Source organism: Myodes glareolus, chromosome 25 (assembly GCF_982192425.1).
Source record: "Myodes glareolus chromosome 25, mMyoGla1.1, whole genome shotgun sequence".
NCBI lineage: Eukaryota > Metazoa > Chordata > Mammalia > Rodentia > Cricetidae > Myodes > Myodes glareolus.
In genome coordinates, this window is record NC_142050.1 from 37,090,083 (window position 1) to 37,114,589 (window position 24,507).

Here is a 24,507-nt window from a genome sequence, read left to right on the forward strand (position 1 = left end):
GGCATTTAACCAAAGCAGTAAAATTAAAAAATAAACAAAAAACAGTTCTAATGAAAAATACCTTATGAATACCAAGATAATAAAGCAGGTAACAAGACAGAGGATGTATCTGAAGTTTACAGAAGCAGTCAAGGGCTGAAAGGTCCTAACAGATGAAGAAGCTCTTGGTGCTGGAAAGCTGTTTCCTTCATTAAAGTGCTGGTGTGTAAGTGTGAGGACCTGAGTTTGAATCCCAGGCACCCACAATGGGAAAAGGGAACCAGCATATGAAAGTCTGTTTTCACACACATGCATACATGCACACAATCATAATAAATAAAATTTAAATAGTTAAAAAAAAAAGACCAAGGCAGTGGTGGTGCACGGCTTGAATCCCAGCACTCAGGAGGTGAGGCAGGTGGATCTCTGTGCTCTGTGAGTTTGAAGCCAGTCTGGTTAAACAGCGAGTTCCAGGGCAGCCAGGGCACAGAGAAATCTTGTCTAAAAAAAAAACAAACAAAAAGACAGTGGGGGGGGGGGAGTTGGAGAATCACCCCTTATGTTTTATAAAAAAAAATATATACTCAATCTCATTCATAAAAGTAAGCAGACTAAAGTACATTATGAAAATGGCAGAAACCCTAGGGCTTGATAATTCACTAGAGGCAAGGTCAAGAAAAATCAGTAAATCATGATCTTGCTGGATGGTCACAGTGGTACAAGTTCATGGAAAGTAACTCAGTTTGACTTTTGACTATGACCTGACAACCAACCTCCAAATACACCACAGGGTTCTCTGTAGCATTATATTTTGTAATAGCAAAACAATGAAAATACAAACATTCATGAAGGGGAACAAATTAATAAACTATGCTATATACAAACACTGAGGAACCACATGAGCAGAAGCAGATGAAAGAGTCTTCAGTGTGACACTACACACAATACACTGCTCCAGAGAAGTTAGAGCCTCCTTCGGGTAATTAATGGAGCCAGATGCAAAGATCCACAACCAAGCACCAGGTCAAACTCTGGGAATCCAGTCAGAAAGGAAAGAGGGAATACATGAACAAGTGAGATCAAGATCACGAGGGAGAAATCTACATAGGAAGCTGAACCAAGCTCACGGAAACTCATGAACTCTGGACAAAAAGTTATGTAGCCTCCACAGGTCCAAACTATGTTCTCCGTACATGGGAGTCAGTCGTGAAGCTTGGGCTAGCTATCTGAGGGGCCCCTGGCAATAGGACTATGATCTATCCCTGGCGCAGGAGCTAGCTTGTTAGAGACTATGAGGAGATGCCATACTCAGACTTAATGCAGAGGGGAGGGGCTTGGCCCTGCCCCAAATTAATGTGCTGAACTATGTCAACACCCCATGGGAGCCCTTACCTGTTGGGAGGAGTGGATGGGGGTGGGCTGGGGGGGCAGCGAGAGGAAGGATGGGAGGGTGAACCTTGTTTGGAATGTAAAATGAATTAAAAATAAATGTTTAAAAACAAAAATCAAAAAAATAGGCAAGTTTACTAAAAAAAAAAAAAGAAAAAAAAGAAAAGAAAAGAAAAGAAAAAGAAAAAAGTCTTCAGTGATTTGAACAGAGCAATTATACAGTTGGCAGATGTCTTTATGGGTACCTGTGCATATATACACACTACTTTATTTTTTCAAAGATAAACACAGAAAGGGCAATTAGAAGCAAACAAAAATGGTTACTACAATTGGAGTAGGGTAGTAATAACACAGACACAAACTACTGAGTATACTGTGTTACAGAGTTGGACTTTTAAACACGCACATGTTTTACATTTCATCAAAAGTAAACTTTAATTATAAGAGAAAAAGGAGGGCATGTTCTCAGGAACTTACATTGTTGTATCTGACTCTCAAGGCATTGCTTCTTGGACTGCTAATGCACATTTCCTCTCACACCAGATATTTTTTTTTAATATTTACTTATTTATTATGAATACAATATTTTGTCTGCATGTACGCCTGAAGGTCAGAAGAGGGCACCAGATCTCATTACAGATGGTTGTGAGCCACCATGTGGTTACTGGGAATCAAACTCGGGGCCTTTAGAAGAATAGGCAATGCTCTTAACCACTGAGCCATCTCTCCAGTCCTACACCAGATCTTTAAATGACCTCTCTGTTTTACAAACATAATCAATAAACTTTCCCTCTGAAGTCTTCAGAGAACCAACAAAACCAAAGGGACTCCGCTTTTGGGCTAATAAAGCTTAGGCAGCTAACAATATCGTTGTCTGAAAGTCCCAGCACGGCCATGGCAAACTGAGACTCTAAGGGGAGTTTGGTACATCTTCACTATCTAGGCCATCTTCTTCTAGGACGCAGCTATGTAGTTTGGCTAGCTCCAATCCCATCACAACTGTCTAAGACTAAACTACTTTTGTTTTAAAGAGCAAGATTTCCCATTAGCTGCAGAAAGTCTCCCTCTCTATCATGTGCTCCCTATGGGTTCTATTAGATGCTCTTAGCAGCTATCCTGTGACACAAAGAAACCCACTGTGAAAGCGAAGCTGGTTTGCTAATGGCTATTATACCAGAAGTTTCTTTGTTTTGGTTTTCTTTTCAAGACAGAGTTTCTCTGTGTAGTCCCGAATGTCCTGGAACTCACTTTTGTAGACCAAGCTGGCTCTGAACTCACAGAAATCTGCCTGCCTTTGCCTCCTGAGTGCTGGGATTAAAGGTGTGATGGTACATACCCAACAACTTCAACATTTTTTAAAGATTCAGGTCCATAACTCAGTTGTCACATTTAAAGACAAATGATGGGCTGGCTTCAAATCTAGCCAGGTTTACACATCCCAACAGACAGTTTTGTGATTTTTTTTGAGGAAACCCACAAAGCTAATCTCACTATGGCTCACAGACTTTCCCAACTAGTTTGGGTTTTGTTTTGTTTTTTGAGACAGGGTTTCTTTGTATAGATATGGTTGTCCTAGAACTAGCTCTGTAGACCAGACTGGACTCGAACTCAGAGATCACTTGCCTCTGCTTTCTTGGTGCAGGGATTAAAGGTGTGTGCCATCACAGCCTGATTTCCATAGGTTTATGACAGTAATATGCTGGCCATGCATGCCAGTCAGTACCCTTTCATGCAATCTGAGAAGCTCTTGTTTCTGGCAGCAAAGCATTCCTCAACTGAAACCTACACCAAGTAAGCTCACAAATGCTACTTACCAGGACTGCTTCATTTGGACATCCTGGGGAGACACATACTTGGGCCTGCGACAAACCTTTCTGACAGTGCCATACACAAGGTTTTTCTGCAGAAAGGCTGGAAAACAAACAAACAAAAAACAACCTAATGAAAAAAAATACACATGTATGTGCATGTGTGTGTACGTGCGCGTGCATGCATAGCAGTAATGTTCTGTAAACATAAAATTAAATGGGTTGGACAGATATTCCAACATGTAAAACCCAAGATCAGTTTTTAAAATAATGTGATTTTACACACTTCAAATAGTCATAAATAAAGAAAACCGGTATCCTTAGGAGACTGAGTTTAATGAATAGAGAAATGATTAGTAATTGGTATATCAATTATGCATGAATGCTTTTGAATTGTTCCTTCCAATAATATTTAAATTATTATTTTGCTTAGAAATTTTTTCCAGCTTGGATGTAAAGTTCCAGCCAAGTCTGAGACCAAATTACCACATCTTGAATTAATGTAATTTATAGGTAATAATTTTGTCCTTATGACTTTTCTTAAATTTGAGTAAGCAGACTCTACAGCAGTGTTTTATCAATCTTTTCAAATCCATATTCTCCTTAATAAACAAAACATTTGACCCACCCTCAATGTCAATCTCAGGTTCATCCCAAGAATAGAGGGTGGATATCCATCCACATTTGCATTGAAAATGACAAGTATCTAGAAGTTATATTAAGAAAATCCTATCAAGTGCTACTTTTATATCTAAATATATAAACCAATTTTTATTTTAATTTTAGGAATATTTTAATACTAAAGCTTATAGATGTCTGAATTTACCTGCCTTTGGAGAAAAACCATGTAATAACTTGAGGACGTGTCCCTCCCACTGCAGCTATCCTCGTCTTCTGGAGTCCACTATCCACTTAGCTTCCTTAGCCCTTCTGCTGCCCATCATTCAGTAGTCCACTGATGCTTTGCTCATGAACACACTGGCTTAATAACCATATATAATGAATCTTAAATGACCTTTCAACAGTAAAAATGGCTACTCGGCATATATGGAGTGGTTAAGCATATGTTAGACAGCTTCTCTAATTTTTCATTGGGAAAAAAAGAACCCCTTTCCCCAATAACTTTGTTGTTTCCTTAATTTACACTGGGACACATCCATAAATGAGCTTGCTGTGGGGGATTCTGCTGTTGACAGGGAACAGGATGTCATTACTCTGCTTCTGGAAACTTGGCTATCACTTTGAGTTACTCTTTCATAATAAGAATTCTTACCAGAGCTGGTCATTTGGCTGCTGTGTATATACATTTTGAAAGTGTTTGCTTCCTCATAATCAGAAATAGGCTTGAGACTCTATTTCATTATACATAGTAAAGACTGTGTAGGTAAAGCCAATGACTTCAATCCTTTTCCTTTATAGATACTATTATCTACCAAAAAATAAAAAAAATCAAGCAACAGGTAAACTGTGATCACCGTAAGTCCGTTCACTGTCAGCATGCTTTCTCTAGCTACATCCTTGTACTGAAAGTCTGCTCTGTCTCCAGGGAGAACTAGAAAGGGATGTTTGACATTTTCCAGATATTTAAAAGAACTCAAACTGTGGTTAGCAGCAGTCAGAGGAGTGAGCGTTGCAGAAACTGGGTCTTCACGGCAGTGCTGCCTTTTCTATCCCCTGTACTCTTCTACACATTGCCATCAATTACAGTGACTGGCACTTGGGACACTCTTGGCTGGTTTCCTCCAGTAGAAGTCATTCCTCTGGAGAACAGAAGAAACTTCTCTGAGGGGCAAGAGCATCAGGGAGTCTTCCTTAAACAAAACCATAAGTGCCATAAAACCACAAGTCAAAAATAACTGCTGAACAGTTCCAATGACATTGTAGCTGCTAGTGCCCCCACCGAGGAGTCAGAGTGAGAGGCCATGGTGTCTGATCTGAGGGACCTGCTGACGTTGTTCTACACTGCAGGACACTGAGCTGCTTCCTGATGCTAGGGACCCACACAGTCACACTGCAATGACCACAATTTTCTGCAGTCTGAATCCTGTTTACTTTGGAGTCGAACTAGAAATGCAGACCGAACATTTGACTGTTTTAAACTTTGGGACACAGAACTCATTTTGATTAAAATATTGGCCCTGAGAACTAAGACCGAAACTTTCCCCTTAGGGGAAGAAAGACTCAAAATAAGGAGTGACTGAAGGCCCTCTTCACATATGAAAGGGACAGCCTAAGGGCTTGACTGACAGCAACAATGCCACTGGACTCTCACCCATCAAAAAAACTTTTCTTATCTTTTGATTAGAATGGATTTAAGGAAATTGTGATATGTCAAGTTGTGGAATGATTGTTAATTCCCATTCTAGAATTATAGTATTGACTTGGTAAGGTTTGTAACTGCTTATAAGACATTGAGAAAAGTTTGACATGCACTGTAAATGGATTTAATGCATTATGTTACAAGTTCTAGATTTTCATAGTGTAAAATTGTTGCTCTAGACCAGCTCCAGCTTCTAGACACTAACTAAAAAGGACAGAACTTTTAATTAGTGTGTCCTAGAGCACCTAAAGAAAATGCAGTAGCTTTGGTGCTATGTCAGCAGTAATGAGATGATACCACATAGTAGAGTCATGTGGGCCTTGGAGAGCCAGAGGTTAGAAGGGCCACACTGTATTCACAGGCCCGATCCCTCAATGTCCGAAAAGCTCCCTCTCCTGAAACCCTCGAAGCACATCTCCTTGGCAGTGCAGGGCAGTAAGTATCATCTGTTGATGGGTCTGGCTGCCTTTTGGGATAGATACACCCTCCTTTCCTTGCTTATACCAGCTAGGCCCCCAGGTTAATACGGGAGGACTCACTTCACAAGAAAAGCAGTACCTTTGAAGTCTAACTCGTAGTTGTGCTTTCCAGCCTGGAACTTCAGGGTAGCTGCCTGGGAATCAGCCCCTGGGACACAGAACGCCAGGTAAGCCTTTTCCACGTCACTGCTGCTGATGTTGGTCACAGGGTGCATTGTGCCCTGTAAGGAGAAATCCAAAGATGTCAGGGAGGCAAGAGGTGGTAATAAGCAAAAATGCTGGTCAATCCAGTCCCCATTCTGGACAGACGAACTTGTTCTAGGGGAAGTGGAGGTGCCAGGGAGTGGGGTGACAGGATGGGGGTATGGAAGGGAAGTTATATGACTCTCTTGAAGCTACTGTAAATAGATGATGGTACATATAGGTCCTGCTAAGTAGGGTAACCAGGATGCAAGCAATAAAAAAGCAAAAGAATAGCAAGATGACTTAGCAGGAAAAGGTACTTGCCACCAAGGCAAATAATCTGAATTTAATCCTTAGAACACGTAATAGGAAAAAACAAACTACCACAATTTGACCTTTGACCTCCACATCCATGCAGTGGCATGAGCACACCCATATATATATACATACACACAAATAAACAGATAAACAAACAAGCATTTTTAAAATTCTTCAGATTACATGGTACAGCTATACAAATGATGGCAAACTATCAACGGCTAATTCACCTAGGCCACTTAGCTGATCAGCTCAAGAAACACTACCTCTTCCACAGCTATTCCCATTCCTTTAATCCTCCAGTCTGGTTGATTCTGATATTAAATTTTGGGGTACATTCTAAACTCAGAAACAAACTTAGTTTTTCTGAAAATCAAGAGAAAACTAGTCTGAAACTGGAAATTAGAAAAAACAAACAAACCTAAAGAAAAAAAACAATTATATGAAGGGAGAATGACCCCAAGGCTATACAGCTAACACTATAAAAGGAGACCCCAAGAACTCATCAAGTCCACTTATGTCTCCAAATCCTTGCAGCATGTGGGCACACCAATGGCATCCACATGAAGTTCATGTCCAGAGATTCCCAAATTGTCCTAAACAAGTTTATAGACTGTAAACAAAAGCATGCACAAGCAAAGTGTTGGCGGTTGGAGGAGAAAAGTCTCCCCCCTGAACTTGCCGGTGCAGTCTGGGAACTGCTCAGAGACTACTTCTGCATAAGGGCCATCAGAGCTCTTTGTGTTACAGCAACAGGGCTGCCCCTGTCTCCCCCCAGAGCCAGAGGGATCATCAAATAAAAAATGACTGTTGCCTTTGGTAGCCATCTATTTCTGAAGAAGCCGCAATATATCATTTTAAGCATGGAAGATGCACCCACGCTAAAAGAGCAATGTCCTGTCCTTGTGGAGCTTACATAAAAATGTGACCAGAGAAGGGCATTCTGCATATAGTTAAGAACAAGAAACTCAAGCCTCAACACAACCTCAACAGTTCAGGGAGTGCAAGGACCATCAGGTCCCCAAGGTAAGTTTCAATGTGGAAAAGGATCTCTACATACTTCATTTCTGTAAAGTCCCCAGATCTTTTGATCCCAGCTTTTGTAGACATCTTCATATAATTGACAGTGAGTTACCTGATTTGGGTTCCAAGTCAATTGCTAATATAAATCATATTCTCATACATTGCTATCTTCTGAAATTGCAGAAACAGGCAAGAAAGGCAATTTGAAAGCCTTCAACTTTATACTACAGTTTAGGCATTAGCTCCAGAGTTTTCTATTAACTAATAAAAATCAGTGAAGAAAGCTGACATCATGACAGTTATTTAACATTCAATTCTCATGAGCTAAGATATCTAATCATTCAAAGACAGGATTGTAAAGATGCACTGTCATCCAGGTATCTGGGGATCCTGATGTCTACCAAGTACACTCCCTGACATCTTTGTGCTTCTGTTTAGAATGGATGCTTCATCTTATACAAAACTGCCATCCTTTTTATTATCACACTTACTTGTCGTCCATATTCCTGCCAAGAACCAAACTCATCCATCCAGTACCAAACCCAGTCAGTAGTGAGGATGAAATGTGGGGGTTTGGTGATTGAAGAAGCAGTGGAGAGCCTGCGAGCCACAGTACTTCCAAACTTCATGGAACCAAAGTCTAAGTTAACCAAGTGTAAGCCAGCAGTTGACTCTGAGTACAATATCCTGGAAAAGAAAATGAAGAGCAGATTAGAATCTCACCAATTAAACAGCATAGGTGATTCTGCTTCCACCTATGAGAATATAGGGTGTGCAAATAGTAAATGTGTCGTACAGTTTTAGAAATGTTTCCAGCGGTAGGAAAACCTGTTTTACAAGATTATCGCCTCTGCTCTGTGAAAATCAGGATGATACAGAAGACGGGTTATCATGAAAATCCTTTCACTGTAAAATTCAGAAAATGTTGAGTTGTCTTCAAAATAATTAAGACTGGAGATGTGGTTAGGGCAGAGCATTGGCCTAGCATGATCTCCACGGCTTTGATCTCCAAGACTACAAAAATAAAATGCATTACTAAGCTGTTAAAAAAAAAAAGAGAGAGAAATTCTTAGAAAACAAAAGCAACAATAGTTAGCATATACTGTGCATTTGCCAGCCCATGCATAAAATAATTTATGTATAGCATAGTCAATCTTTACAGCCCTATGGGATGAGGCTAGCATTTCCATGCAATAAATGGATAAACCAAAGCCCATGAAAGCTAAGAAACACATCTGAGCAACATCAGCCAAGACACGAGATAAAGGCGACAGTCTGGCTGCACAGCCTACATGGCAAGCCACCAGTCGTGATACTGCTCCGAGACCAAAGGGAGAGAGGACAGGGTCAATGACTAATGACATATTTTTAGCAGCTAAAGCAAGGAGGTGGGGGACACATGCGAATGCAAAATCTGGTTAAGAAAGGAGGCCGCATCTAAGGAGAAATTTTTTTTCCCCCTCTAGATACTGAACGGGGGATTTCACAGCACTCCTCAATTGAGCTATATCCCAACTCTCTCTTCATTTTGAAGCAGTCATTAAGTTGCCCAGGCAGATCCTGAACTTGTGATCCTCCTGCCTCACCTTTCCAACTAGGTGGGATTACAGATCTAAACCACAGACTCAACTCAAGAGATACTTCTAGCCAGACCTGGTAGCACACACCTGTAATCCCAGTACTTGGGAGGTCTAGACAGGATCAGAGGTTCAAGGTCATTCTCAGCTACATAATGAGTTTGAGGTCAGCCTGGGTTACTTGAGAGTCCATCTGGACAAAAGAAGAGCTGGGTGTGCTAGAAGGAAAGGACAGAGAAGAGAGAAGGCAGACAGATTTCTGGATAGCTAGGTCCCAGTCAGGAAGGACATTCACCTGTATGCACACTGGCTTTGGAGAGAAAAGGAAAACTCCCTCAGGACTCTCAACCAGTCAAGCCTCACACAAGTTTTAGACTGTTTCATACTTTTTTGTCAGAATTAGCTGTAAAGATATTGGTTTCCAGAAAACATCAATTTCTTGGAGGAACTCACCTCACAAAAATTTCCACAAATGAAGTTTCATCAAACATATCTCAAAATCAAATCAAACAACACATGTGGGAAAGAGTCCACGAGAAAACGTAGCTGACAAAAACAAACAGAATCAGACTACTGAGGTTATCAACTAGCATTCTAAGATACAAATACGTGTAAAGTGGTTCCTTTTAGCTAGTTATCAAAAGTCTAAGTTAGGATTATAAGACTAAAAAAACTGATCAGGTAATCTTGATGAAAAACAAGAACATTTGATTAAGTAATATAATATCATAGATTTTTAAAGTCACAGACGGACTCACTGGATCTCATATGAGGCTGAACTAGCAGCTTGGGACTCTGAGAAGAATTCCCCTAAATGCAGCAAAGAAATGAAAAGTAAATGAAAGAGAAGGTAGGAGAATAAAGGATAAAGTAAAGAACTCTCAGTCTACCACTTCATCGGGATTCCAGCAACAATTCTAGGAGACCAAGGCTCAGAAAGTGGGCATGTGTCTGCATAAAAATTATAAAGACATAATTCTCCCTAAACTCACAACAGTCAATGGAATTTCAAATGAAAAAAACAGCAGAATTAACTGTAAGCTGATGAAAATTTTAAATTCCTAAAGACCAAAATGGTAAGAACCAGCAGCAGAAGCAGCAGCAAGAGGAAGAGGATGAGGAAGAGGATGAGGAGAGCAGCAAGGGTGAAAAGGAGGAAGAGGAGCCTTTGTCTTCCCAGACACCAGAACTTAGTATAACGCTCCGATGGGTGAAAGAGATAGCATGGGGCTGACTCAGAGGCTGGAAACAGACGAACACAGTGACCACCACAGGAGGCACTGAAGACGAATGTAGAAAAGATGATATTTGACAACAAATATCAAAATGAGCTGAAATGAGCTAAGGTGTTTAACATTTTTATCAAATTTGGCTCTCTTCTGGTGGTTTCAAAAATAAACTTCCAGAAATGAGTAGTCATGGGCTTGTATAATGAGCATACTCAGTAGTTTAAATTTTATGGCAAGTATTTTCATCACGAGCAATTAATTAAAACTTTTCAAAGTAGGTATTAGAGAAACTGGTGATTCACCTAAGAATGAAACTGAGTTCACATAAAAAGAGAATTTAAATATAGTGTTATACTTAAAATGTTCACTTTTAGAAGAAAACTCAGGAGAATTTCTTTTTGTTTTTGGAATGAAGGATTTCTTAAGATACATAAAGTACAGAATCATAAAGGAAAAGGTGGATAAATATTTCTCTGCATGAAAGGCACTATCAGCTGACCAAAAGAGCTGATTTTTTTAACTCACATTTAATATGCAGAAATGTAAAGACTGCTTCAAAAATAAATGGATAAATAAAAACATGGCTCTCTTTATTCACAAATACAATTAAGGATGGACACTGCACAGCGAATGCACCCAAACAGCCAATGGACACGTGGAAATCATGGCTATACAAACTGAGAAAACAATTTACACTCTTGACTGCTTAGTATGTAAATGGTCAACAAACCAGTATTGGGGGGACACATCATTAAATACTGCTAAGAGACAGGGAAGTACTATGATCACCTGGAAGACAATCTGTTATCATCTGACAAAGCCAAGGACAAACACAGCCTATCTCCCGGATATTCCCCCAATAGAAACACACGTATGGTGCACAGAAGATTGGCCCATACAGTACTGAACTGATATGGCGGTACTACCCTGTAATGCCAGCCCTTTGGAGGTGTTGGCCAGATTGACAGTTTATGGGCAGCCTGTGCTGAATAATGAGACCCTGCCTCAAAAAGGAAAGGAAAAGAAATCACGGTGCTGTTAGACTCCAGGCATTTCAGCACACAGCAAACAGTTCAACTTTTAGGTCCAAGAACTAACAAAACTAAGGTGAAAGAAGTCAGTGAAGACAGCTTGGGAAAGTGAGCTGAATGAAGAACCTTCTAGAATGATGAGATACTGTATCTCAATCAGATTGCTGGCTACACAAGCAAATATATTTGTCAAAAGTCATTGAGATGTATACTTAAAATATTTATGCACAACACTGTCTAAAATTTTCTTCAAGTAGAAAGATTATGGTGGTATGTGAACTATCTAATCTTCCTAAGGAGAATAATTTGTTTCACAATTTAGTCAATAGCAATTTGCACATATGCACTCTAAGTTCAAAATCGTTTTAGACATTCAAATCCTCTTTTTAGGAGGCTCAGCAGTTAAAAGCACTTACTGCTTTAACAGAGGATAAGGGTTTGGCTCCCAGTACCCACAGTGGGTAGTTCATAACTGCCTGTAACTCTAGTGCCAGGGGAGCCAATAATAGTCTTTTGTGACCTCTACCGGCACTCACATGCACATACATACACACAGACACACACAGATATAAACAATAATGAAATAAACTCCAAACCCTTTTTTTCTTTTAATAAAGGTTTATTTATTTTTATTTCTTGGACGCAGTATTTTGTCTACATATATTCACCACATAGTGCAGTGTCTGAGGAGACCAGACGAGGGCATCGGACCCTCTGCAAGACAGTTCTTAGTCACCAAGTGGGTTCAGGAACCAAGGCAGGGCTCTGCCAGAACAACATATGCTTGCTTACCTACTCGGCCACCTTCTCAGCCCATGCCCAAAATAAGATTTTTTAAATTATCTTTTTAGCAACATATTGCAGTACATTCTAATACAAGCCAAGGTTAACATTTAAAAGAAGACTATCTGAGACTTCCGTTTTCACTATGAATTGGCTGAGTGAAAATGCTAAAAAAAAAAAAAACAAAAACAAAAACAAAAAACAAAAAAAATTCAGGTTAAACAGTTTAGCTGTGACTTTCTGAAAAAGACTAGAAATTCACAAATTATTATCTGGATTATCTGCAATAATAAGTAACTTTTTCTGTGATCAATCCTAGTAGCAAGTAAGTGAAGTTACCTGGTCTTGGTACCACTTTTTCTCACGGCTCCCTCCTGAATGGAGGAGAGTAGGAGAACAGATAAACCGACTGCCAGTATAAACACAGGCTTCCGTCTCCAGATCAAACTTATGTGATGGTGCATGTGTGTGTGCGTGTGTGTCTGCGTGCACACATACGTATTCACGTCCATACTATTGTTTAAACTAAATCCCTTATGCTGCAAACATAGACTGGATGAGGGTAATGCTTTCATTCTCCTACCTCTCTTTACTGGGATTACTATACGCCTCTTCAATAAGCTCCATGTTGTCCAAATCCTTCCATTTGCCTCCATCCAAGAACTGCCACCGATATGGCAAATGAAAATGAACTCGATAGCACTTATCTAAAATAGAAACATAAAGTAGTGAGACACCTGTGTCCCCACCCTTCAGTTGTCAATGGGAGTGGTCCTGATCACTGACCCGAGAACATTCTGGAAAGTTATGAGGAAGTTATGTTTTGTTAGTGCAGTTCCACCTGGACATTTACATACTATGGTTCTTACTAAGTGTATCTTCTCTTTAAATGGGACATTACAATGATGTTTTAAATAAAAAACTTGTTAGTCTAGAATGCCAGACTCCAGATTTCACTCCAACAGGAATCCATCCCAGAATCTAGCTTGATGGCTCAGGCCTATAATATCAGCTACTTGGGAGGCTGAGGCAGGAAGACCACAAGTTCAAAGTAAAAATGGGGTTGGAAATACAGTTCAGTGACAAAGAACTGTATTAGACAAAAACCTTAGGTTCAATTCCTACGAGGAAGGAAGAGAAGAAGGGAAGGAGGGAGGGAGGGGAAAGAGATGAATCCATTCAACCTCACACATCCCACTGAAGGTGGCTTGGCTGCTGAGATATCCTCTGGGTATCTGCTAAGAGACTCACCTCATCTTCAACATACCCCACCCATGTCTTCACATCTATTACTGTCCACCAGTATTCATGTCCTCCCCTCTATTTTCCTGTCTTCTAAGTGCCACAGAGTTCACTGCCCTCCATTTCAAGTCCTTGCATGTTGCTTCATCTTGGCTTATGCTGGCTGGCTCTGACACTTCCTTTCAAAAGCTCTGTGAGTTTCTGGTACACCTGTACAGAGATGGTGTAGTGGGGGGAGTACTGGAAAGGAAAAAAGGCCTAGGCAGTTCACTGCATTCTGACATGGACGTATAGCCAAGAAGTAAACTATTAAAAAGATACTCATCCAGGTGCAGAATGTTTCTATACACAAACTAGGAGACAGAGAGATTAGTAGTATTCTAACTATACATATACAGATATTTCTTGTAGAGGAATGAGAAAAGACTTCCAACATTTTGCATGTTTCTAATTGAGTATCAGGCATGTATTATATAGTTTTCAAAAGTAAGTAGCGGGGTAAGTGAAACAAGGAGGTCCAAGTGTGGTAGTGCTATGTAAGAACAAACCGAATATACACAGACACTTAGTATAGAGTTATACTATACTTATATATATATAAGTTATAGATGTTACTGGTGTGCACGTGTAACATCTTTCTAGAGAGACACCCAAGCACCAGGAAACCATCATTTATTTTTAGAGGACCTACCTGGCTGCTAAGGAAAAGGTGATTAAGATTCATTTCGTATTCACTGCAGCTAATCCATTTTAATTTGTAGTTTAAAATAATGAATTTAAGCTAATTTAACACTTAAAAAATTAAAAATTTCCTAAAATATGTACATTCTTTCTCAATGTCAGATCTTTCCAAGATTCTATAAAAAGTACTGTGGTGGGGGAGTGTCACAGAGGAGCATGTTGACATTGCTAGGGCTGGTCAAAGAACAGGCCAGGAGCTGGCAGGCACAGCACAAAGGAGCACTAGGTCAAGAGGCCTCAGAAAACAAGCTGGGGTGTCCAGGCAAGGAAATCTCGTAAATTCAACAAGGCAGGACATGGTCATCTTGGGGCCTTGCAGCTCCCTGACTTGTACAGAGTCTGGCCTTATATGACTCATACTAGGCTCAGAGATCTACTGGATTCTTGACAAGGAGTAGGCCTAATCAATAATGAACCACTGGGCCAGGCTGAAGTTATGGTACAGAGGTTGCGGCCAAACCAGAGTTCCTATTCCTTCCTTGAAGGGCACTAAAGGAAATGATCAGCAGGGAGCAGAAAGCACCCAGGTGTTGAAATGTTATGTTGATAAGCTCCAAGTACAGGTGGCCCAAAGAAAAACTCCCTGGAAGAAAACACTTCCTAAGGAACAGTATCTCCCTCGTGCCCACTAGACTGAGACCTCAGAAAGGATCCAGGAACCCAGGGCTGTGGCTAACAGCAAGCTTGGAAATATGGACAGGCCAGGATTCTCACAGGTGGATGGAGAGGCCACTCTGACCACAGCAGCTGGCGAGAATTTTGTCACAGCAGTAGGAGCAGAAAGCAACCCTTCCATGGCTACCTTCCCTAGTCCTCCACCCTGTTTATCAGCTTTCTTGTTTTTCTTCTAATGTTCTCCAACTCACGGCAATCCTGACTCTAGGCTTCCAGGTGAGTTACATAAATGGAGTCAATTTGGAAAGCAAAGCACCCACATTCACCTCCCCTCCCTCCCTATATCTCTTGGTCCAACAGGAGAAAGGTAAATGTAAAAAGTACCTGGGAGCAATGACAAGTACTACAAATAAAACAGGATCATTTAAGAACCCTTAAAACACAAAGCAAGCAGAATAAAATATAAAGAGAGAGGAAAGCTAAAAATAAATCTTTTAAAAACAAGAATGAAGGGGCTATAGAGATGGTTCAGTGGTTGCTCTTCTAGAGGACCCAGGTTTAATTCCCAACACTGATATGGTGGCTCAAAACCTTCTGTAACTCCAGTTCCAAGGGATCAATACCCTCTTCTGGTCTCCTTGGGCATCAGGCAAAAACTAGGTGCACAGACGTACACACAAGCAAACCACCCCATCCACATAAAATAAATAAAATTCAATTTGAAATAAAGTATGTAAAACAAGTGCACAACATACAGCAAGTGTTGACCATGAGGAAAAGGTGGAGGGGACGGAGGGCTTTCTGCTCTGCTCTGTGTTCTCTAGCCCTTCACAAGGTGAAAACATTCATGAACTGCTTGTGTAACATCTGAAGACTAAAAACGGAACACAGCGTTTTGGTGGCAGAAGTCACAGAAGCTGAGAAAGAATCTTCAGTCAAAGGCTAAGTTGTGAGTGAATACAAAGCTGCTGTGAAAACATTGGCCCACAGAAGAATCAGTGTTTGGGTACAGGGTAGGCAAAGGTCCCAAGCAGGGACCACTGGCCTGATATGAAGCCCTGAGCAATCCTCCAAGTGCTAACACAAGTATTTCCTCCTCTCACTGCGGTCCTCCCAGTTTCTGAGACTCCCCTAGGCCTACTGTCACCCTTGAGAAGTAGTAATTATTTTAGCTTCCACTAGATTGAGTAGGCCTATTTCTGGAAGTTCTATGGTCACTTGACACTCACCTGGTTCAGATCCAGACTGCTATATTCCCAAAAGCTTATCTACAGCTTCATTTTCAAAAATTCAAATAATTCCTTCCATTCTCAACAGGACAGATTCAGAACCAGTTTGGCATGACCCCTCCTCTCTTTAGGGGTTCCAGGAACGAGAAGCACTCTCCCTCCCACGAGAATAAGGAGGATTAGTAAGCTTAGTAAGCTTTCTAACTTACCTTGAAAGCTACAACTTTTCCGAATGTGGTACAAGCAAATCTGATCACTCTCCTCCTGGCTAGGAGTGCCTGGTGACACAGAACTGGAACTTTCTTTTCTTTCTACAAAGAAAAAACACAAAATAGGTCAGTGTCCATTCTACATACTTTTCATGTAGAATTACAGTACTTCATGGCAAAAAGAATCTGTTCATCTCTCCACACTCTACCAAAGTGGTCTAGGCAAACTGACAGAACCTACCCTTAAAGGATAAAAGTACCCTGACCACATAGGTAGGCACCTGACTTTTAGGGTGAATCCTAGAACACTCAGTCATACAGTTTTTTACTAAACCCAGAACATCACAGAGGGATACTTTTTTTGCAACTCTTATTGCCCATCCAAGTCACTAGGAAAGGAGAAATAGAAGGGTATTTTAAAAATTACATTTAGTTTCTATAGTAAATATTTGTCAATGAAGTCTTTAGAACTGGGTACTAACAAGAAAAAAGGTAATATATGAAAAATTTTCATCTTCAAATAAAATATTCTTAATTTTAGTTTACTTATAAGCCCTTAAGACAGGCATGTTAAGTTCTTTCAAAGTGTACGTTTTTCATTACCACACCAAAGGGTCTTTACCTATTACACTTATCCCATCCACTTAACCCAAATAAGAATAGAAAACTCCTTGACAGCTTTTCCTCATTTACTATCCTATTACCTGTCGCTCTGTTATCCACATCTTTCCTTTTCATTTTGTAAACTCCCAGATATTCCACAGGCTGGGCCTCAAAACCCATACCTGAGAGGTCCTGAAGTTCTTCTCTCTCCAGAGAAGTGACTGTTTGTAAGACCTAAGTCATTCAGAAGTGAGTATTCTCCTCATTTTTAATACAGATGATGCTCTAAACATTAGCTAAAGTGAAACCTCTGTCTATCCAAGTATTAACGGAAGAAAACTGAAGAGACTGGTATGACAATAAGTGCTTGCCCTGAAGGCTTGAGGACCACAGTTCTGTCACCCAAAACCCATATTTTTAAAAATCTGAGTTAAGGGCACTGGCTGTTCTTCCAGATGTTCCATATTCACTTTCCAGTATTCACATGGTCTCCCATAATTATCTGTGACTCCAGTTCAAGAGATCTGACATCATCTTTTGGTCTGTGGGAACCAAGCACTCAAGTGGTGCACAGACAAGCAAACAGACATACGCATATAATAAAGTTTTAAGCCAGATATGGTGATACATGCTTTTAGTCAAAGCATCTGGGAGAGGAAGGCAAGTGAATCTCTGTTGAGTTCAAGGCTAGCCTGGTCTACATAGAGACCTTGCCTCAACAAAACAAACACACACACACACACACGGACACGCACATGCGCACACACACAAACAGAAGAAAATACAAAGAAAAGCTAGAGGCAGCAAGAATAATTTTTAACTATGACAATTAGGTAAGATTACAGTGGCCAGTATGTTTGCTGGCACTCTTGGCACTTACCTGATATGTTAGGAAAAGTTCTATCCCAACTTTATAAACAAGGTTTCTATCTCAACCTCTAAATGAGTGGGTGGATAAAAGGGTGTGCCCTGTGGAGGAAGCCTGTTCTCATGTTTATAAAAGGCTAACTCAGGCCCAGGACGGAGACCAGCACATAGCAAATTCTCAAAGTTACTGAAAGAGCAGAGAACCAGAGTGGCCAGCCAACAGCCTCTATCATGAAATCCAAACGAACCAAGTTTTCATCAGCTCCCTTAAGGGCCACATTATTCATCCACATACAGCAGGTAGTTAAAAAATGTTTATTAAGTAAAAACCTTTGGCCAGGCACAAAGGTAGATACTTAAAGCTCCAGCTACTAGGGAGACTGAAGCAAGACAACTGTGCCAAATTTGAGGCCATTTTGGAGAAAAGAGGAAGATGTCACCTCACAAAGGAAAAAAAAAAAGTAAAATCTTGAGTGCATTTTAGCGTCAAATTTTTAGAATTGTGTATTTAGAGTGTCTATAGAGATCAGGAAACTAGAAGGGACACAGAAGAGAAAAGGACATAAGGCACAAGGGGTTGGAACACAAGTAGATTAGGGAAACACTAGGGGTGAAAGGTTTAAGCAGGGATGGGACTAGGAATGGTGGGGAGTAAAAGGTGGGGTGCATTTACTTATCTATCTATCTATCTATCTATCTATCTATCTATCTATCTATCTATCTATCTATTTATTTGGTTTTTCAAGACAGGGTTTCTCTGTAGCTTTGGCGCCTGTCCTGGAACTAGCTCTTGTAGACCAGACTGGCCTCGAACTCACGGAGATGCGCCTGCCTCTGCCTTCCGAGTGCTGGGATTTAATGCATGCACCACCACTGCCCATAGGGTGGGGTGCATTAACTGAAACTAAGGCTCTACTGAAAAAGGCTTATAGAAACACACTGCTTTGGGCTGGAGAGATGACTCAGCCGTTAAAGGCTAGGCTCACAACCAAAAATATAAGAGTTCAGTTCCCAGCACCCACGACTGTCTCTCCAGCCACTATATAAAAAAAAATTAAAAAGAAAAAAAGAAAAAAGAAACACACTGCTTTATAAGGTAATTTTAATTAAATATGTAATTTTTAAAAAAAGAATTTGAGTAGAGGTCCACTATATGGATGGACAAGTCTTTCCCCCAGAACACCTGAGTTACTAAGTAAAAATCTTAGTCCCATGCGTGGGATACCTAAGAGTCATTGGTCAGGGAGACCCCAGAGGAACCCCAAAACAACACAGGTTATTGTTCTTGGCTGCTCAGCATTAAGTAGACAGTGAAGACACAACATACTTTGGAAAACAGAAATCAAACTGAAACTAACCCGAAAACATCCTCCCTGCTGGCTAACTTTCACAGTGGTAGAAGGCCCAAGGCAAGCCACTGGAGGAGAAAAGTCTTCAGCAGAATACCCAGCAGTGAGTTGTAGTGATGAGGCAAGCAGGCCTGCTTTTCATCCCACCTGGCTCCCGCAAGGCTGGCTTTACACCCGAAATAATAACACACAAATTGTATTCATTTAAACACTGCCTGGCCCATTAGCTTCTAGCTGTTTACTGGCTAACTCTCACATCTTGATTAAACCATTTCTATTAATGTGTGTAGCACCACGAGGTGGTGGCTTACCAGGAAGATTCTAACCTACATCCATCTTGGGCCGGGCCGGGAGCTTCATTGTCTGCCTGCCTCTGCTTTCTTTCTCCCACAATTCTGTTCTGTCTTCCCCACCTACTTATGTTCTGACCTATCAGGCCAAGCAGTTTTCTTCATTAATTAACCAATGAAAGCAACAGATAGACAGAAGACCCTCCTACATCAGTGAGTGGATTCTGTAGGCTACATTCTGCCAGGCAAGGTATGTCTACTGGTATAGACATATCAGGGGCAACCAACTGCTTCTGGTTGGATTTTGACTTGCTCTATAGGAGGAAATTCATGCTTGGTACTATAAACCTAACCAAAAGTCCATGGCTAGAGAGGTCACAGGCATTAGACAACCTACTACTGTTGTTTTGTTCAATGAATGTGTTGTCAAACCACCTTTTAAATATGTATTTTATACCCATATATTAGTGCTGCTTTCAAACTTGGTTACAGAAGAATCTTTTTGCAGTGAGAAGCAACCAATATAGAATCATAACTGGTCAAAGCGCCAAAAATCAGTGACTATTAAGTGTTTAGTCTTACATAAAACATTTTATCAACGCCCCTCAAGGACAAAGGAACATATCAAAAGGAGGGCCAGAAAGATGAGTGCTGGAAGATGGGGAAAGTACTAGGAAACACCGTCTTCTAGACAAAGGATGGCCATTGCACGCATGCATTCACAACAGCTATGGTTTACCTGCACAAGATTAAGCCAGTCAGCATTCCATTATGAATGCTTCCATACGAGGGGCTCATGAGCTATTGGCAACTAATTACTGCTTTGGAAAGGGAAAGTCATCTTTCTTTGGTGGTACAGCCAATGGTAGGTTGTTTATTCAGGTGGATGACCCCATGTCAACAAGCACGCAGGTTGCACTAATAAAATTCAGTGGTAAGATAACTTGCTGCCAAGTTTAGTCCCTGGAACCCACAAGGAGAGAAAGATTTCTACAAACTGTCCTCTGACCTACACACATGTGCTATAGCACGCTCACACACACAAATAAATGTTAACAAGTAACTTTTAAGATGATAGCATGAGGGATCTAAAGAAATGGGTCCGTGGTTAGGAATGTGTGCTGCTCTTCCAGAGGACATGAATTCAGTTTAGAGCACCCACATGGAGGCTCAAAACCATCTACAAATTCAGTTTCAGAGGATCTGATGCCCTCTTCTGACTCCTAGAGGCACTTACACATCCACAAATGCACACATACACATAAGTAAAAGTGAAATAAAATCCTTTTTAAAAATCACATAAAGTTGGAGAAAGTATTGGAAAGAGTAGGAAGGGGATTTGGGTTGAATATGATTAAGAAAAGTGTATACATTTACGAAATTAGCAAAAAACTAAAAATTATTTTTTAAAAAATTCTACTAGAGGCTAAAGATTGCTGAGCAGTTGAGAGCATTGGTTCCTCTTCCAGAGGACCTGGGTACAATTCCCAGCATCTACATAGCAGCTCACAACCATCTGCCAATTCAGCTCCTAGGACTCTAATGCATTCTCCTGACCTGTGACCTTTGCAGGCACCAGAAGTGCATGGTACACAGACACACATAGGATAAAACACCTATGAACGCAAAATATTATAAAATCTCAAATGAGAAGTCATCTACTTGTCACTAAGCCTGACAGACACTTAAAAAAAAAATCTCCTGCCTACTCACTTATGTTGACAGGCCAAGCACTGTTTAGATGATAAAAAGAAATAGAGAATAAGGCCAAAAAAAAAAAAAAGATTTAACAAGGGGGGGAACATCTGTTTACTCATGGCAGGAAGATGGTCAAGGCCAGTTTTACAAATGCCTTTTTCAATTCTTCTGTTATATAAAGAATACCACCAAATGGTTGGCCCTAGAGCTGTATAACCAGCATCCCAACTCTAAGTCCCTCACTGAAAATAAAAATTCTCCAGAGAGTGGGAAGGCAATTGCACAGAGGGGAACTGACCTCACTTCAGTGCAAATCCAAAGCCTCTAGGGTACCCACCCCAGTTCACATCACCTAGAATGCCTTGTTTGACTAAGCCTAGACTTTCAACTCATCTTCGGAACCTGAGCTAGGAAAGATCAATGACTGTTACTAAAGAAGTTCACAATTGCACAAAGTCATATTCTATTTACCAACCAACAAAAACCCAGGTCACAAGCCCAGGACCCACAGCACTTTCCAGGAGCCTTACCAGAAGTTCCCGGTGAACCTACAGGAGAAGGGGACACTTTGCTGGGGGCGGAGCCCTTATTCTTGATGTCATATGCATTCCGGTAAGTAGAGAGCAGCCTGCTCACCATGTCAGAACTTATACCCAGCTTCTCCAATTTCTGCAGATTCTCAGAGTTAGTGATCTCGTGGGACCTCTTACAGCCAGTGCCAAACTTGCACTCTCCCTGTAAGTAGTACTGGCAGACATGGAGTTTAATGCATTGCTTTTGAAACGAGCAAGAGCCGAAGGGTCCATCGCCTTTGTTGTAATGAAGACAGATCTGTTAACAAAGAGCATAAAAGATCATCCCATGAACACTTTACACAGCACATCTCCTCAATAACCTTGCCACGGGGAGAAGGGGCCTCAGAGCCAATGTATTATTTCACCATTCACATGGGCCAGAGAGGTCACCTTTCACTTAAGACATGGATACCAGGGGCTGGAGAGATGGCTCAGCGGTTAAGAGTATTGCCTGCTCTTCCAAAGGTTCTAAGTTCAATTCCCAGCAACCACATGGTGGCTCACAACCATCTGTAATGAGGCCTGGTGCCCTCTTCTGGCCTGCAGACAGAATACTGTATACATAATAAACAAACAAATAAATAAGACACATGTATACCAAAATGTTCCCTAAAATAAAATACACTCCGAACAAGACCCTCCCCTAGGAAGATCCAAACAACTTCAAAGGAACAGGAGCAGTAGCAGTCTCCTACCTATCCTTACCCTCAACAGCCTCACCAAACCAAGTATCTCATTTCTCCCAATTTTCCTTTCTAAGTTCAAAGTCAGAGAGGTTATGAGGGCTAAAGTATCTCAGAAAAGGCCAAATACCACTACCTCATTGTTGTGGAAAATTATTTTAAGGTGTGTTATATTTGTTTAACTCTGTGAAGCTGTGTTGCTGTGCCTGCCTAAAACATCTAATAGTCTGATAAAAAGCTGAACAGCCAATAGCGAGGCGGGAGAAAAGGATAGGCAGGGCTGGCAGACGGAGAAAATAAATAGGAGGAGAAATCTGAGAAATGGAGGAAGAAGGAGCAAGAGAGAACAAGGAAGATTCTAGGGGCCAGCCACCCAGCCAGTCACAGAATAAGATATACAGAAGTAAGAAAAGAAAAAATCCCAGAGGCAAAAGGTAATCAGGATAATTTAAATTAAGGAAAGCTGGATAAAACAAGCCAAGCTGAGGTTAAGCATTCATAATTAAGACTAACCCTCCATGTGTGATTTATTTGGGAGCTGAGTGGCAGGCCCCCCAAAAGCAAAAGAGAAATAAAAAAAAAAAACACTTCATTTTTCAATGGAACTCGCAAACTCCAAAGTTCAACAGCCAGGCCCAACAGGTAAAGGCACCAGCTGCTGAGGCCTGAGGTCCTGACTCAAACACCAGAGTCAACATAAAGGTAAGAAGGAAGAACAACTCCATAGAGTTGTCCTCTGACCTTTGCACTGTGGCACATTCATGCTCACCCTTGTACATGTGTGTGTTTACTAACAAATTTGATAAATTTTATTAAAATTTCATCAGCTGGTCCCAGTCACTCAGCTAGCCACTGTATCTGTTGTTTCATCAGCTGGGTTGCTGGCAAGCCTGCAACCTTTTTCTGGTTTATTGATACAAGGTCTCCCACAGCCCAGACTGGCCTCAGCCTACAGAACTAGAGGATGAGTCCTAGTCCTCTGCCTTCACCAACCAAGATCACAAAACACGCACCACAATGCACAACTACAGACTTGCAGCTTGAACCCCAATCCACTGCTCCTTTTCTACATTTCAAAGACTTCATCACGGAAACTGGCCCACCCACTTGACTCCTAGGCATTAAGTTTCACAAGCTGTAGAAAATCCCTTGAGGGCTTCAGAAGCAGGACTCACGGGAAAAGTTAGATATCAATTCTGACAACTGCCGTGGACAAGCCACTCATCAGCTTTGAGACTCCAATTTTTAAATCTCTAAAACGAGTAGAATTTCAATGTGGCAGAGTTGCTGTGATTACTACACAGGAAAACAAGAAAGTGTCCATCAATGCCAGCACATCGGGGGTGCCAGATTGTCCTCGTCCTTGCTCATTTATCTTCCAGCACTCAGGACAGGACTCATCCGCCTGAAAACACCTTTGCCCACAGCCCAGAATGTGAACTCTCACAATCACAAACATCACTCTGAAATCATTCTGTGACCTTCTTATTCCACAATTTGATTTGCTTCCTTTAAGGACAAAGCAGGATCTTTTATCTCCTGTTCACAGTGCCAAACCAAAATGGATATTCCCGAAAGCTTAGCTGAATAAAATCAATATGAATTTTCAAAAGGCAAAGATAAAAAGTTAACATTTATTATGTGCCACTCACGATGATATGCTACCGTTTCTCAAATGGGTGACACTGTCTAATACGGAACTATCTGCATTAAAATATGCCAATCTAATGTGTTAAATCAAACCAGTAACAGTGTCCAAACATCCCATGTAACCTGTCCTGTGCATGGTAAATACCCTACTCACATCTGCTGGAGAAACTCGAGGCCAGAGGTGCCCTTTAAAACCAGTGTCCTGTTCACACTGAGGCCTTGCCTCAGCAGATCCAAAAGCAGGCCTCATCTGGTGAGTCACAGCAACCCTCTAGCAGCCCCTGGGAGCCTGGCAGAACTGTTGTCAAACACAGGCTATAGTCAGTCAGTCTCCCACTCAGCACCTTCCTTCCTCCCCTGCCATGAATGTAATTCCCACCTTGCCGTGGTCTAAAAGTTCTCTATACGTTCCCTGCGCCTTACCCAATAAATCTTCTGTGCTGTTTGTCCACCAAATGATACAGAGATAATGCAATAAGCTTACACCATCTGAGAATGCATGTCAGCTATGTTCAATTCTCCCGGGTAAAAGGAGTAGAGAGAATACTGAGTGACTGTCAAGAAGCTCTGAAAGACATCACCATAGAACAATACCCAAACTTACAGTTCCAATTCCCGCAATTCAGGGACAAGCCAA

General features: G+C 41.0%; 1 protein-coding gene across 1 annotated transcript in view; it reads right to left on the reverse strand.

Moving 5' to 3' along the window:
* Parp12 (poly(ADP-ribose) polymerase family member 12) overlaps positions 1–24,507 on the reverse strand; it is a 37,538-nt gene that overhangs the window by 7,344 nt on the left and 5,687 nt on the right. Inside the window, exons 3-8 of the mRNA XM_085683677.2 lie at positions 21,493–21,793; positions 16,156–16,257; positions 12,703–12,826; positions 7,991–8,186; positions 6,055–6,196; positions 3,183–3,279 (exon numbers count right to left, since the gene is read on the reverse strand). Coding sequence (XP_085539803.2) covers positions 3,183–3,279; positions 6,055–6,196; positions 7,991–8,186; positions 12,703–12,826; positions 16,156–16,257; positions 21,493–21,793 — 962 coding nt within the window. The remainder of the gene's footprint in view (positions 1–3,182; positions 3,280–6,054; positions 6,197–7,990; positions 8,187–12,702; positions 12,827–16,155; positions 16,258–21,492; positions 21,794–24,507) is intronic.